At 46.8% G+C, this 14,021-nt stretch overlaps 1 protein-coding gene across 1 annotated transcript in view; it reads right to left on the reverse strand.

Annotated features, from left to right (window-relative positions):
* Positions 1-14,021, reverse strand: part of SPOCK1 (SPARC (osteonectin), cwcv and kazal like domains proteoglycan 1) — a 583,263-nt gene that overhangs the window by 173,950 nt on the left and 395,292 nt on the right. Inside the window, exon 4 of the mRNA XM_068980383.1 lies at positions 480-606. Coding sequence (XP_068836484.1) covers positions 480-606 — 127 coding nt within the window. The remainder of the gene's footprint in view (positions 1-479; positions 607-14,021) is intronic.

Consider the following 14,021-nt stretch of genomic DNA (forward strand, 5'->3'; position numbering starts at 1 on the left):
GGTGTCACACTGGGCGCATTCTAGATACACAATAAATGCTGCTTAAACATGTGCTGACATCACCCACCTTCCTTTCACCTCACCATCCCTAAGACGTGGTGTCCCCCTCATGGGCCCCCCTCATATCTGGGCTACCCATCAGTGAGGCTGAATGACTCACACCTTTGGAACAGTTTGCTCCCTCACCTCCTCCAGGAATCTGGGCTAGATTCACTTCAGGATCACACACCATTCTTGGAATCACCCTTCTTCCCCTTAGCCCTTGATCACTCCGGTTACATAGATCATAATGATCTTCTCTCAGCTCTTCGGTCAAAGAGTCTATTCCTGTGGCAGCTTATCAAAGACAAGACTCCAAGTCCACTGAGATTCACAGGGTCCCGTTTCTGCCCAGAGAGCCTTGTCAGAACTAGCAGACACAGAGTACTTCTTCATGACCCCCCCCAAAAAAAAAAAAAAAGACAATGAAGAAAACTGACCTTGGATGTATAGGTGTGGCCATCGGAGCCACAGACCATGGTTGACTGTGCCACGGGGCAGGGCTTGCACTTGACCAGATTCGAAGGTCCGACCCAGTGCTTGTGGACCACTGTCCCCTTCTTTTGCCTGAGGATGAAAAAAAGAGGGCATAAGTAACTGTCGCTTCAGTTTCCAGGGGTCTTTCTCCTCCAGGTTACCTGGATAAGGGCCAAATAAAAGAGGGCTGGTCAAACAGTCCAGCACATCCCCAAGTCCCCTGGCTAGCACCCGCACTGAGTCCAGCTCCCGGACAGCAGGCAGAAGACAGCTCCAAAACCCTAGGTTTACCCACCAGATGCACAGGAGAAAGCAATGTGGCCACTAAAAATGTTGTAAACACATGACTTATTGTTTTTAATTGGAACATAACTGCTTTACGAGGTTGCGCCAGTTTCTGCTGTACAGTGCAGTGAATCAGCTATAGGTCTACATATATCCCCTCCCTCTTGAACCTCCCTCCCACCTTCTCACCCCCCCATCCCACCCATCCAAGCCAACATGGAGCACTGAGCTCCCTGTGCTGAAGAGACATTGACAACACACTAGCAAGACGATGAGAAACTGACTCTGTCAGTTCCTCCAGCCCCCTGCGGAGGGGGGCAGATCACAGGTGTCCCCACACGGCACCCAGAGCCTCAGATGCCTCCAGGGCTGATGAGCATCCTCCGGGCAGGAGGACGCACAGACGACTCAGAAAGCAGTCTAGATGGAAGCGTGTCTCCAAACACAACCAAACGGCTTTATCACAGCTGTGGGAAAGCATCTCTGGATATGTTTTAAAGCAGTTTCAGTCCAGCTTTCAATTTGCCAAGCGACAGCAGCTCTGAGGTGATGTCACTTTCAGCTGCTAAAATCATCAGAATTCTACTCTTTCATTCCAGCTCCAGCATCCCCCTAGCCTAACCTTTGTCATAATGATAAATGGCGCTATTAGGATGGCTTATGTCCACGGAAAGAGCCCTGTCCTCATATCATAAACCACCAAAATCAAGGCCTGCAGTTACGGCCGCCCTTCCTCTCTTAGAGGAGCTGCCTTGCCAGCAAATCATTGGGAGCCACGTCCCCGGCCGAGCGGCCAGGGCTGGGTGGCAGACAGGCAAGTCAGGTGGGTACTGTGCCCTTGACGCACTTTGCTTGGGCCATCCTGCGAGGGGCTTAGTTGGGCTCCAGAGTCAGAAAATACAGGTCCAGACCTCATCTCTGCCACTTACTGTGCCATCACAGCAGGATATGTCACCCTGTAAGTCTCAGTTTCCTTATCTGCAAAGTGGGGGGTGGGGGAGGGCCAGGACTAGCATCTCCTTCAAGCGGATAGTAAGAGGATTAAAATGGCTGATGTATGTGAATGACTCAGTACAAGGCCTGGACAAAAGGGAGCAATCGAAATGTCGTTCCCATTATTATTGTTGTTTCATGGCTGTGTGGTGTCCTACTCTTTGTGACCCTGTGGGCTGTAGCCTGCCAGGCTCCTCTGTCCACGGGATTTCCCAGGCGAGAATACTGGAGTGGTTCCCATTTCCTTCTCAAGATTGTCTTTTTTTTTAATTTTTATTTTTACTTTATTTTGCTTTACAACACTGTATTGGTTTTGCCATACATTGACATGAATCAGCCACGGGTGTACATGAGTTCCCAATCCTGATCCCCTCTCCCACCTCTCACCCCATATCATCAGACCCCGTGCACCAGCCCCAAGCATCCTGTATCCTGTATCGAACATAGACTGGCGATTCGTTTCTTACCTGATAGTATACATGTCTCAACGCCATTCTCCCAAATCATCCCACCCTCTCCCTCTCCCACGGAGTCTGAAAGTCCGTTCTATACATCTGTGTCTCTTTTAATCCAAAGATAGAACCCACATCCCTTGCACTGGCAAAGTGAATTCTTTACCCCTGAGTCATCAGGGAAGCCCATTATCAGCATTATTTGCCCCATTAGACGGAGCTATAAGGAATGAAAGCACCATTGCCATAGAAATGTGACTTAAGTCTAAGGCCCTAGGTTTGGAGTTGGTGCTGAACTCCCCAGAACTCACAGGCCACAAGGAGTAAATCTTTTCTGCCAAGTGTAGAAGGGATCTTCAGCACCTTGGGAATTCAGGTTTGGCATCTGATGTGACCTATCCTCTTCCAAATGAAGGACAGTGAGACACAAATGGCATCCACCAACTTGGTTCTTATCCTACCTCAATCCTGTCCCAGCAATTTGTGGGAGGCAGTAAGAGGAAGGAGGTCTGCTTGGGGAATTATTGGGTTGGCCCAAAAGTTCACACGCTTATGGGAAACCCAAATGAACTTTCAGGCCAACCCAATACCTTGGCGGTTGACATCAGGAGGGTGGCCACACCACACCCAGTGCACACCTTAGAGAAAGTGGGGACCCCAGACCAGACGGGGCCATAGGCTGAGCCCATGTGAACAACGGCCTGGGAAAGGAAGTCCTAAGAGGGCACCTGGGGATGCCTGGTCCAGATGACTCATGTTACTCACAGGGACAACTAAAGCCAAGCCGGGGAAGGGTTTGCCCACCGGAAAGGATCGGTGGCTAGGTGATGGTGACAATCACACAGCCACAGAGTGTTGGGGATGGCTTTCCTTCAACCCTCCTCAGATACACCTAGATGACTCACCTGAAAATTCGCTGGGGGCACCTACACGTTCACCACCAGGGCTCCTCTCTCCAACGCCTCCCTGCTTCCTCAGCAGTTACTCACCTTGTCCCTGCCTCTCTGTCTGGAATAAAAACATCTGCTGTTCACATTTCTAAATCACATGGATATGGGTCTCCTATTATCTTTAACCAAACACACTTTCTTCTTTCAAGATGTGTTCTGGACTACGGAAAAAGGGACGGGAGGGGATGGGACTCCACGCAGCAGACAAGCAGGCTGCCGGCACGGGCTTTAATCTCGGAGTGGGTGATTCCTCCAGAAGAACACCACACATTTATCATCATTCTCACAGCAGATTGTCTGAGGCTGATAATGAATCAGCAAAGACAGGCAGCAGTTCTGTGTCTGGCAGCCTCTCTCCTGGGTCAGTCCCCAGCGTGTGCGCCCACAGCCAAAGTAATTCTTGTTTTGAGTTCCCAGAAAGTGGTGATAAAGTCTAGAGAGTGGGCAGCTTTGCTGGAGCAGACTACCATGTGCAATGATGCCCCAGAGGAAGGCAGATGGCAGGAGCTTAGTCAAAGGCAGTCCAGGGAGAAGTAAACGCTGAGTCACTGGCATTAAAGAAAAGATAGAACTATCAATTAATTACCAGCCAGTAATGATGGGTCATCCCTGTCTCTGGACTTCACCATTAAATACATTAAGTAGACACAAAGAGATGAGGCTTTCTAGGGCTTCCTAGTGGTCTGGTGCATCAAGGATGCTCAATATAGCCTTGTTGAGTGAGTGGGTGGATTCCTGAGTGCTGACCACTGCAGTGGTTACTAGCAGTTAATCACAAAATCACAGACTATCTGAGCCTGAAAATCCCTTAAAATGAATCTAGTCTAAGGACTGTAGTTTATAAATGAGAAATTGGACACATAAGTGAATAGCAGAAAGGAAGTGCCCAGTGTCACAAAGAAATACAGGTAAGTTACTTCATATACATTTGTCAGGTTGAAGTTCCCCTGAAATTGACTGCATTTCTCTGGGACCATTTTAATTCCCTACTTTGGCATCTATATTTTCACCATCAGGGCTCAGTCTTATCAATAAAGCCCTTCTGAAACACTGTCCCTGACTCTACACCTGTGGAGAAGGAAGCTCTCTCTCATACCCCATGCCAGGTGGTCATGGATCATGCCCAGGAGGAACCACCTCTGACGCTGGGATGCCCCGGGGACTAAGGGTACAAAGGCCAAAGCATGCTGAGTTTTCCCAGTTTTAATGAGACAAGCATACCTGTTACATTCAGACAAACCCAAGTGTTTCTTATTCCACTAGGACTCGCGAGAAAATGGCACGCAAACCAGTACTCTCTGTCCAGAGGCCAAATTACACAAAGTAATGTACAAGTAGATGTGAGCCCAAGGAAGCATAACTTCCCTGGTTATTGTGTATATATTTCAATCCCCGCAATTCTGCGCAAACCATAAAAAATAACCAACCCAGGTGAGGCAAAGGACTAAGCTTTCAGACTCTCAGATATTTCACTTCTTGAGTCAATGAAGAGTGAAATCCGATGAAGGTGTCTTGATGGCACTGCTATTCCCAATGTCACAGACATTCATCAACTGGGGCAACACAAGCAATTTAGTCTGGGAGGCAGGCTGCCAGCCCTCCCTTTGGCCTCAAAACCCTAACTCCACCCCAGTCTGGCTGGTGCTGGGGGCAGCCACGCCTCCTACCCTATTCAGTGCCCCACATAGAACATCTCAACTGACAAGGGAAGACAATCAGGAGATCACCAGCATTGCTTCCTCTCTTTTGGTCAACTGATTATCCTTAATCTTTTTTTTTTTTTTTAAGTTTACCAAAATTCCCAGCATTTATGTATGCTTTTGAAGCAGAATGATGATTCTTAAGGATAAATCTGATGATGCAATTCCCATGCTTAAAGTCTCCATCTTCTCACCTCCTAGGGCCTGTCTGAACTTCTAGTTTTGGTGTTAAACTGACTGAGCCTATCTTCACAGGGCCACTATCTGTCCACTTCCCTCCCCAATCCTCCACCACACACATCCATGCATACACACACATACCTATGCATGTACATACACACATACACCATGGAAACATACCCCCATACATGCACACACATTCTTGCATGTAGACATGGACACACACACACCCATGTATGCATGCACACATGTGTACATACACGCTGACCGCCAACACCAAATATCTTTGCTCCAGCCACTCTTTGCTACTTCCCAGAGCCCACCAAAGAACTCTGCACCATCATGCGGACTTTCCCCAGATTTGAAACATGTTCATCCCCACCCACGTTTCTCCCCATCACTCCCGCCTGCTTCGTAAGGCTTTCTTCAAGGCCCAGTTCAAAACTCCCCTCCCCCAGGAAGCCACCCAGGGCCCTTCCCACAGGCAGGCAGGCTGCACTTCCAGTCCAGCATGGTCCTGTGATCACTTGTGGTCCCCAACTAGCCTGTAAGCAAGCATCTTTATCAGGCTGGATCAATGTTAAGATGCTACTATGATTCAGACAGGACCTGGGGTACACCCAAGCTAAAAGCCTTGGAGCCCATCCTGGACATTCCCTTCCCCGCCCTCACCACTTCTCCCCATCACTCAAGTCCTACTGATTCTATCCCCAGCCAGCCACATCAGCCCCTTACATATGTCATGCTAACTTGAATCTGTATGACTTGGTAAATGAGTGCTTTCTACCTATACAGCAAATGTCTGCCCCTTGTCCAAGCTTCAGATATCCTGCTTCCCAGGGAGTTTGTTTTCCCCCTGGGAGCCCTACCCCAAGAAGAATTAACCATGTGTGTGCATCTGACAATGCTCAGTAGTTTCAGTTGTGTCTGACTCTTTGCAACGCTATGGACTGTGGTCCGCCAGGCAACTCTATCCACGAGATTCTCCAGGCAAGAACACCCAAGCAGGGAGCTGTGCCCTTCTCCAGGGGGTCTTCCTGACCCAGGGATCGAACCCATGTCTCCTGCATTGCAGGCAGATTCTTCACCAATGAGCCACCAGGGAAGCCCAGCGTTAATCATGCTCATATCCAAATGTGATGGTCGCCACAGCACAAAGCAGTTCACTGTGTGTCTATCTTCCACAATGAATTCCACGTTCCTCAAGGAGAGTGACTGGGCCTTAATCATATTTGTGATCCTGGGGCTTGGAAACATGGTTGACCCTTGGGACATGGGTGTGCTCAGTGAAATACATGAATTTATTAATTTGGACCTTCAGAATTTTCTCCTCTTATTTCTGGAACTTATTAGCACTAACTGGAAGACAAAAATAGCATGTGGTTTAAGCAGCAAGAATTCAATAGACTGAGAAATTCTAATTCAGACTTGAAAAACAATTAGCAAAAATGTCTAAAGACAACAGGGAAGCGAGTAGAGGGCTCTCCTGTATATCTGAGGGCTAAGGGACTCCCCATCTTTTGGAAGTAGGTTGCCTCCAAAGCTAGGAGAGGACCTCCAAAGCACAGGTTCCAAATTCCCAACTGGTAATAATTTTCCAATTTGGGAATGAAAAATGAGAATTCTCAAGAAATCTTCAGTGTTGCTGAAATAATTTTTTCTATATTCTTTTCAATACTATATTTAAGTGTTTTTTTTTAAGCAAATAGGATATAGTAAGTTTAGTAGTATTTATAAAGAAATGTAGCTCAAAGTGAAAATTCAAATACTAGAAATTGCCAGCAAACACTGGTGGGTGGTGTTCAAATACTGTGATACTTGGACCTCCTAGCAAGTTAACAGCATGGCACAGAATCATTTGTTGACATTTGTTCTAAAGCTACTTTTTGGAACACCACTCAGAGGATTTCCATAAGGTATACTGTGCAAATACATTTATTAATATTCATTTTATTTACAAGAGCAACTCACCACTGGCAGCAGAGTGGATGATGACGACATTATTATGAGATGAAAATAACTACAAGCAAGACAGACCAGATCATGATAGCTCTTCCCTGTCCCAGTTCCTGGTAACTGGTTGACCAGTTGACCCGGTTGACCTTAACCTTCAAGTCCACTTTTCAGCATTTCCCATTCTTGCCTCCCACTGGACCCTGCCACTCCTCACTCTGAGATCCCAACCCTCACCACCTGAGGCAGGTCCCAAACCCTGCCACTTTCCCACGTAACAAGCAAGGGAATCTTTGATGACATGAGTTGTAACTCAGTATTTCATTTGACCGTGGGCAGAACAGGGTCATAATCAGGGCCCACAGTAAAGCAGTATCAGAACAAAGACTTCCACAGTAATTTTTCCAGCAATAAATATATATGCCAGTATAAACTTCCTGATATCAATCCCAGAGGATGAAATTCAACATCGTATATCAAAAATACTTGCACGATGGAGCAGGGCTGGGGGCCACTAAGACTGTCTATAGAATTGCTGACTTTTTTCAGTTATTGAAGAAGACAAGACCACTTCATTTTATTCAATACACTGTGCATTCTAAACATGTTTGCATAACTTTTGACAGAACTGTTTTACTCTGCATATGAACAGCTGGTAAAAGAGGAAAGCAAATTCCAGATCACAAATAGTAGCAGCAACACTCCAGCTGTTTTACATAACTGCTAGACATCCCTCTAAATGCTGAGCACACTTCCCTGACTCCTCACCCACAATGACCCCCTGGCGGTAGATGCTGTCATTAACCCATTTTATAGAAGGAAAAAAAGCAGAGGTCTGCTTAACCAGTCCCAGTCCCTTCTTCTCTGACCTGTTTTTGTTCTCTCATCAAATCTCTATGGCAGACCTTTCAGCTCAGAGGCCTGGAGAACCCACCCAGGAGCCAACTCTTTCCAGCAATCACAGTGTCTGTGTGCTGGCAGCCAGGACACTGCATCTTATTGTCATGTTAATATCAAACTGCCCATTGAAAACCAAGATTGAATTTGTTTGCAAAATCTGAACTAATTGCTTCTGAAACAAGGATGGAAGACACTCAGATAGTTGATATGGTGACTATGTTGAACCAGAGACAAAATAATGAATGCTAATTAAAAGGGAAAATAAGTTAACCATTGAAATAATCTGTCCTATAAAATGAAGCTATAATTTGTCCATTGTTAGGGTTATTTGAGTCATTATACTAAGTCATAAAATGACACAGGAGGAGTATAATGGCTTGTGTCATTTCAAAAGCTGCTTTGTGAGACAGACAGACTCCCACGTGAGACACACTACATCCTGGTATCTGTGGGCTCAGGAGTCTCTTTCCCAAATAGAAGGTCCCAGATATAAGATCCTGTCCAGAAAGAGTTCAGGTTTCCTAATAAACAGATGCCTATTAGAGAACTGTGGGAAAAATGCCCAGTCTCTGTGGAGTAAACTGTTGAGCACCTTGGAGTGTTGTAAGCACCATCAGGCACTCACATGGTGCAAACACAAGCTGTTTACAGAAGCTTAAAATTCTAAAGGGCAAATATATAATAATGAGTGTAGCAGCTAAACATTTATTGAGGCCTTATTATTCTGCTGGTACTATTATTACTATCAGCAAGAGTAAGTAACATGTTCTGGGCTCTCACAATGTTCCAGGCCCTTTACATGAACTGTCACATTCACAGCTGCCAGCAGCTCCAAGGAGGAGAAGAGTGATGGTGGAAATGGGAAGAAGCGTGAGGAGTGAGCCAGGGAGACTTTGTGAGCAAAGCAGACCTACTGGATGGGAAGGTGGACCCTGGTCATCAGGGGGAAGCACCTACTAATTCACTGATTCAGGCATGCACATCACTCACAGTAAGCCAGCACCCTGTGTGGCTTCATTCCATCTAGCATGGCCCAAGTAAGGAGGCTGAGCGTGTGGTATCTCCCAGGTCAAGGCTCAAATGCATCAGAAGAGACAAGCAGGTGCCAGAATCAACAGAAAGCCCTCAATGCCCCGGCATACTCCCAAGCCACCACCACATCAGCTTACTAAAGCACCTTCAAACCCATAGGAAAAGTATGTATTTTTAGTTTTTAGAGCAGAATCAGGGCCACCAAAAAGATACGTGGCTGTTATGGATGCAATTCCAAAACCAGGAACATCTCTGTGTGTGTGTGTGAATGTCAACCTCTGGCCCGCAATTCATTTCAACTTGAGCCTCCGTGACCTGCCTTTCACCTGAGCTGTGTAATGGCCCAGGTAGCTGGAAAAGCATCTAACCTTCAAAGATGACAAGATTCAATAGCCAGAGGACAGTTTCCAAAAACATTGTATGTGCGTGTAGAAAAGAGCTGGAAATGCGTTAAGAGGGCACATACCAGGGAACACACCCTCGGCCAGGTAGAACTGAGGGTGTGAGAAAGGGAATTTCAGCTTTGTTACTCCATATGTCTAGTATTTGACTCTAGACCAGGTATTGCTGGTTTAATCTGTTCAAAATCTAAACATGGAAGGCATTTTCAGAAATTTAAAAGAAATGCATGTTGTCAAGCCTACCCCTCATTGCCAGCCCTGCATCTCTCCAGTAATGTTTGAAAAAGCCAAGGTGATTGAAACAGAAGAAAGATCTTTCAGGTGCAGGAAGGAGGGGTGAATAAAGGAGGTTCACCTGCATCAAAGCATTGGGGAATACTCAAAGATTCTAGTGAAGACCAACAGGTCAGATCTACTTGAACTAAGTTTCTACATTACTGTATTTTCAGGGCCTATTTAAACAAAGCTATCAAAGCTGAAGGTATAATTATTCCAAAGGTGGTTAGGATCATGGAGATAGCCTGTTTACTAAACATTCATAATAAACATACTGCGCTGTGCTGTGCTTAGTCACTCAGTCATGTCCAAATCTTTGTGACCCCATGGACTGTAGCCTGCCAGGCTCCTCTGTCCATAGGGATTCTCCAGGCAAGAATACTGGAGTGGGTTGTCATGCCCTCCTCCAGGGGATCTTCCCAACCCAGGGATCAAACCCAGGTCTCCCGCATTGCAGGTGGATTCTTTACTGACCAACCTACCAGGGAAACCCAATATACCTACTCTGTGCCAGTAATTGGGTAAAGAATTCAAAGATAATACTAGCATTGTGTTAAATGTACTTCCTAAAACACATATTACATGTAACAATTCTTTGTAAACATAATGATATTTAATTATTCTGAATGACTGAATTTATTTTGGATAGGTGTTACCTTAAGTGTTTTTACTCTTACTCACATCTTGAGACAGTAAAGAGTCTCTGCCCATGGAATTCTCCAGGAAAGAATACTGGAGTGGGTTGCCATTCCCTTTTCCAGGGACTGAAACCGCATCTTCTGCTTGGCAGGCGGATTCTTTACCACTGAGCCACCAGGGAAGCCCAAAGAGTCTCACAGACTGCTGACTACTAGCTCAAGAAAATTTCTAACGGCAAGACATTCACTATTCATTTCAGGACCCCCATCACCACCCTCAGGCCGTTCTACATTTAAGAGTGCCAGGAGCAGTTTGTGGGCCAATGGCTAAAGGCCAAAAGGAAAGGAAGTTGCCAGATTATAAACCCAGATCTCTGGTGTCCTCCCATTTCTGCACATTACTTGAATCAAGGTTTCCTTATACTTGACACCAAACAGATAGGTCCAGGGATCCTCATCAAACCTAAACTCACAATGCCCTCAAGTGTCTCTTGACCAGATCAGGAGGATTAGCGGGCGGATGTGATTATGTAAATTCCACTAAGAGCTCAGAGACTCTGTCTGCAGTCACCTTCCATTAAGGCAACGACAAGGCATGGCCAGTGGCACCAGGGGCTGGGAGGCAGAACAGTGGAGTTTTAATTCAGAGTTCAGCTTGCTGAAGAGCTCGGCCGCTGGGGCCTGCATGCAAAACCAATCTGTGTGGGTGGGTGCACATGTATGCACGCACACACACACGCACACGTGCACACGCGCGCGCGCACACACACACACACACAGAGACATTTACAGGCCACAACTAAAATTCTGCCTTGTTAATGAAAAGTGCTAAGCCAGCAGTGTAATAGCAGCTGTCAGGGAAATATAAGTGAACAGTTAAGCTTCCTTTATTTCCTTAGGATAATGGATAGCAGTGTACTGTTTTAAAAACCCATTTCTCCCTAAAAGGGAACAGAAGAGAAACTGCCACTATTACCCACAGAACTTTGGCATCCCCATTTGATTTCTTGTTTGCTGATCATCTTTGTTTGCTGGTCCAAGAAAGCAAGGTCCCTTTCTAGCCCTGAGACCTTAGAGGAAATCATTTAGCAATGGACACACTAATTGGGAAAAAAAATAATCAAATGTTAAGCAAGAAGCCTAGGGCTGAGGATTTCCATTGCCTTTCTTCCTGAGCATTCCTGATCCTCCCTCTCTGCAGGAGGGAGCAAAAGTACTGAGGGTTTTGCTACCACAGCTCCCAGCTAAGTGTGTGTGAGCTCAGGTGTGCATACGAGGCTGAGTGCAGGTACCTGCAATTCCGTCACTGGCTCTGTGATGTCATCTTCGAAAATACATTCTTACATTCCTGGGAGGTGATTCATTATTATGGGACATGTGCATGAGGGAAGAAATAGCCACATGTTTTCTAGTCATCAGCAACAAAGCCCATTCTGGGAGGGCTACATATGACCTACTATAGGAAGAATAAGTCAGCAAAATTAAACAGAGAAGGGTAGATGGCATTAGGGACATTGCCTCTTTAGGTCAGGCCCAGAGCTAAAGGTGAAGTTCCAATACTTTGGCCACCTGATGTGAAGAGCTGACTCACTGGAAAAGACCCTGATGCTGGGAAAGATTGAGGGTAGGAGGAGAAGGGGACGACAGAGGATGAGATGGTTGGATGGTATCGCTGACTCAGTGGACATGAGTCTGAGCAAACTCCGGGAGACTGAAGGACAGGGAAGCCTAATGTGCTACAGTTCCTGGGGTTGCAAAGAGTCAGACATGACAGAGAGACTGAACAAGAGGAGACAGGCTGGAAGCTGATAGAGACACGGATCCAAGGAGATACAGCTGAACACCAATAACTGCAAACTATCAACACGACACCACTCACCACCAGTACTGCAGAATGTAAGCACAGTCACAGCTACATCACAACTTTCACTTGATCTGAAAGCTTTCTCCAAGCCAAGGTTGGAGCCCCTGACAAACTCCTCACCTCTGGAACAGCTCTCACTGGTAGGGGATTTTCTGGGTGGGGAGGCCAAGGATGGAGCCTAGTTCTCTTGGTCTTGTGCTTTCTCAACACCTTCTCCTTCCACGTTCCTCTCACGTTTTCCCAAGGACCAGCTCCACTGCCACCCCCTCCTGGAAGACGTCTCAAACAGCCCCTTCCCTTCCCCCAAGCACGTGTGTCCCATGGCCATTGTTCCCAGTCCGTTGTTCATGCCCCATAGTCCTTTAGCACTGGCCACTTTGGACTATGCTTACTGAGGTCCCTACCTCCTCCCGCATACAGAAAAGATGCTCAAGGGTGTATCAGCACAGAGAGCAGTAACCCTGTGTCCAGTGCTATTCCAGAGTAGAACCTGGACCGATGTATAGAGGTTACTAACAGAAAACCTCTGACTCAATACAAGGAAGACATCTCACACAGTGAGAACTGTCTGAGGACAGAGGTTCCATCTCAGAAGGTTGGGGATAGAGGCTCCCAGTACCACGAGAGTTCAAGCAGAGGTCATCTGGAGGAAGGGAATTCTACAAAAGGCACATTCCTGTAAGCATTCTTACATATGATGGATAATGTGGAGGCTGTTTCTATTTCTTTAATATTGTAGTCAAGTACACTGAACATCCTTGAATATATACGTGTATCTGTATTTGCTTACATGAGATAGGGTGTCCAAAATGGAACCAAGGGGTCAATAAGGCCAAAATACCCACCGGAAATGTTGTACCAATTTGCACTCTGCGGGAAGTATTGGTCCATTATCCCAACCCTCTGTTCTGAAGACAGCTACCAAGATTTGCAGAGTAAAGTGCTTAGATTCACCACCAAAGGTCCACAGGTAATCAGCAGAGCCATTAAAAGCAGCAAGCCAATTTCACCCCATAACATGAAGTAAAAAAAAAAAAAAAAAAAAAGGGCACATGGAAAAACTGCTGAAGTTAGAAAGCAAGTAGATGAGCAGGAAATCAAGTGTCACCCCAGTATGTGCCAGTCAGTTTGCAGGCACTCTGTGAGCTCACACGGGGGGCAGACAGCAGCAGCTGTGGACCAAGCCTTCTGGCACCAGGCTTCTCCCCAGGACAGAGGATGGACCCTCAAGACTGCTCCCTGCTGTCTTCCCAAGTTTCTGACTGGCTGAGCAGGCACCTGGGGCTGGAGTACTTCTCCCCTCGCTTACTCTCAAGGACAGGAAGGGCCAGTCGCAAGGGCCAAGGAGCAGAGGCAGACCTCAGAGAGAGGAGATTCTGGAGCCTGCAAGCGTCCTGGATGAAGCAAGACAGGGAATTTAGGCCAGTCACCAAGAACCACAGTGGAGTCACAGAAAGCTATTCAGGCTTGGCCTGTGATGGCTGGCAGAGTGCATCCCCAGTGGTGCCCTTCTCCTTTTTTCTTCCTGAAGGTAGATCCGAAGGCCATTCTGTAGTCCTCAGCAAACACAGACCTCCAGCTCTGAGGGACCTAAGGGGTGGATGAGATGGATGATATCTGACCATCAGCAAGGCCAAGTCTGTGGCCCCAGAGGACGGTTGAGCTTCAGATGTATCTAGTCACACAGCACAGAGAGAGGGCGGGCTGTAAGAAGGCTGCCAGGCACCAAGTCAGGGCAGGGAGCAGAGTCAGGGTATGATGCCTCCCCCAAGAATAGGGCCGCTTCCACACCACAGTGACATACAGGTTACCTCCAGGTTCCCCCATGGGGTTTCACAGGCACTTCTTAGTATTTTCTGGGTGTCTAGGAATGTGCTATGC

The sequence above is a fragment of the Capricornis sumatraensis genome, chromosome 9, assembly GCF_032405125.1.
Source record: "Capricornis sumatraensis isolate serow.1 chromosome 9, serow.2, whole genome shotgun sequence".
Taxonomy (NCBI): Eukaryota; Metazoa; Chordata; class Mammalia; order Artiodactyla; family Bovidae; genus Capricornis; species Capricornis sumatraensis.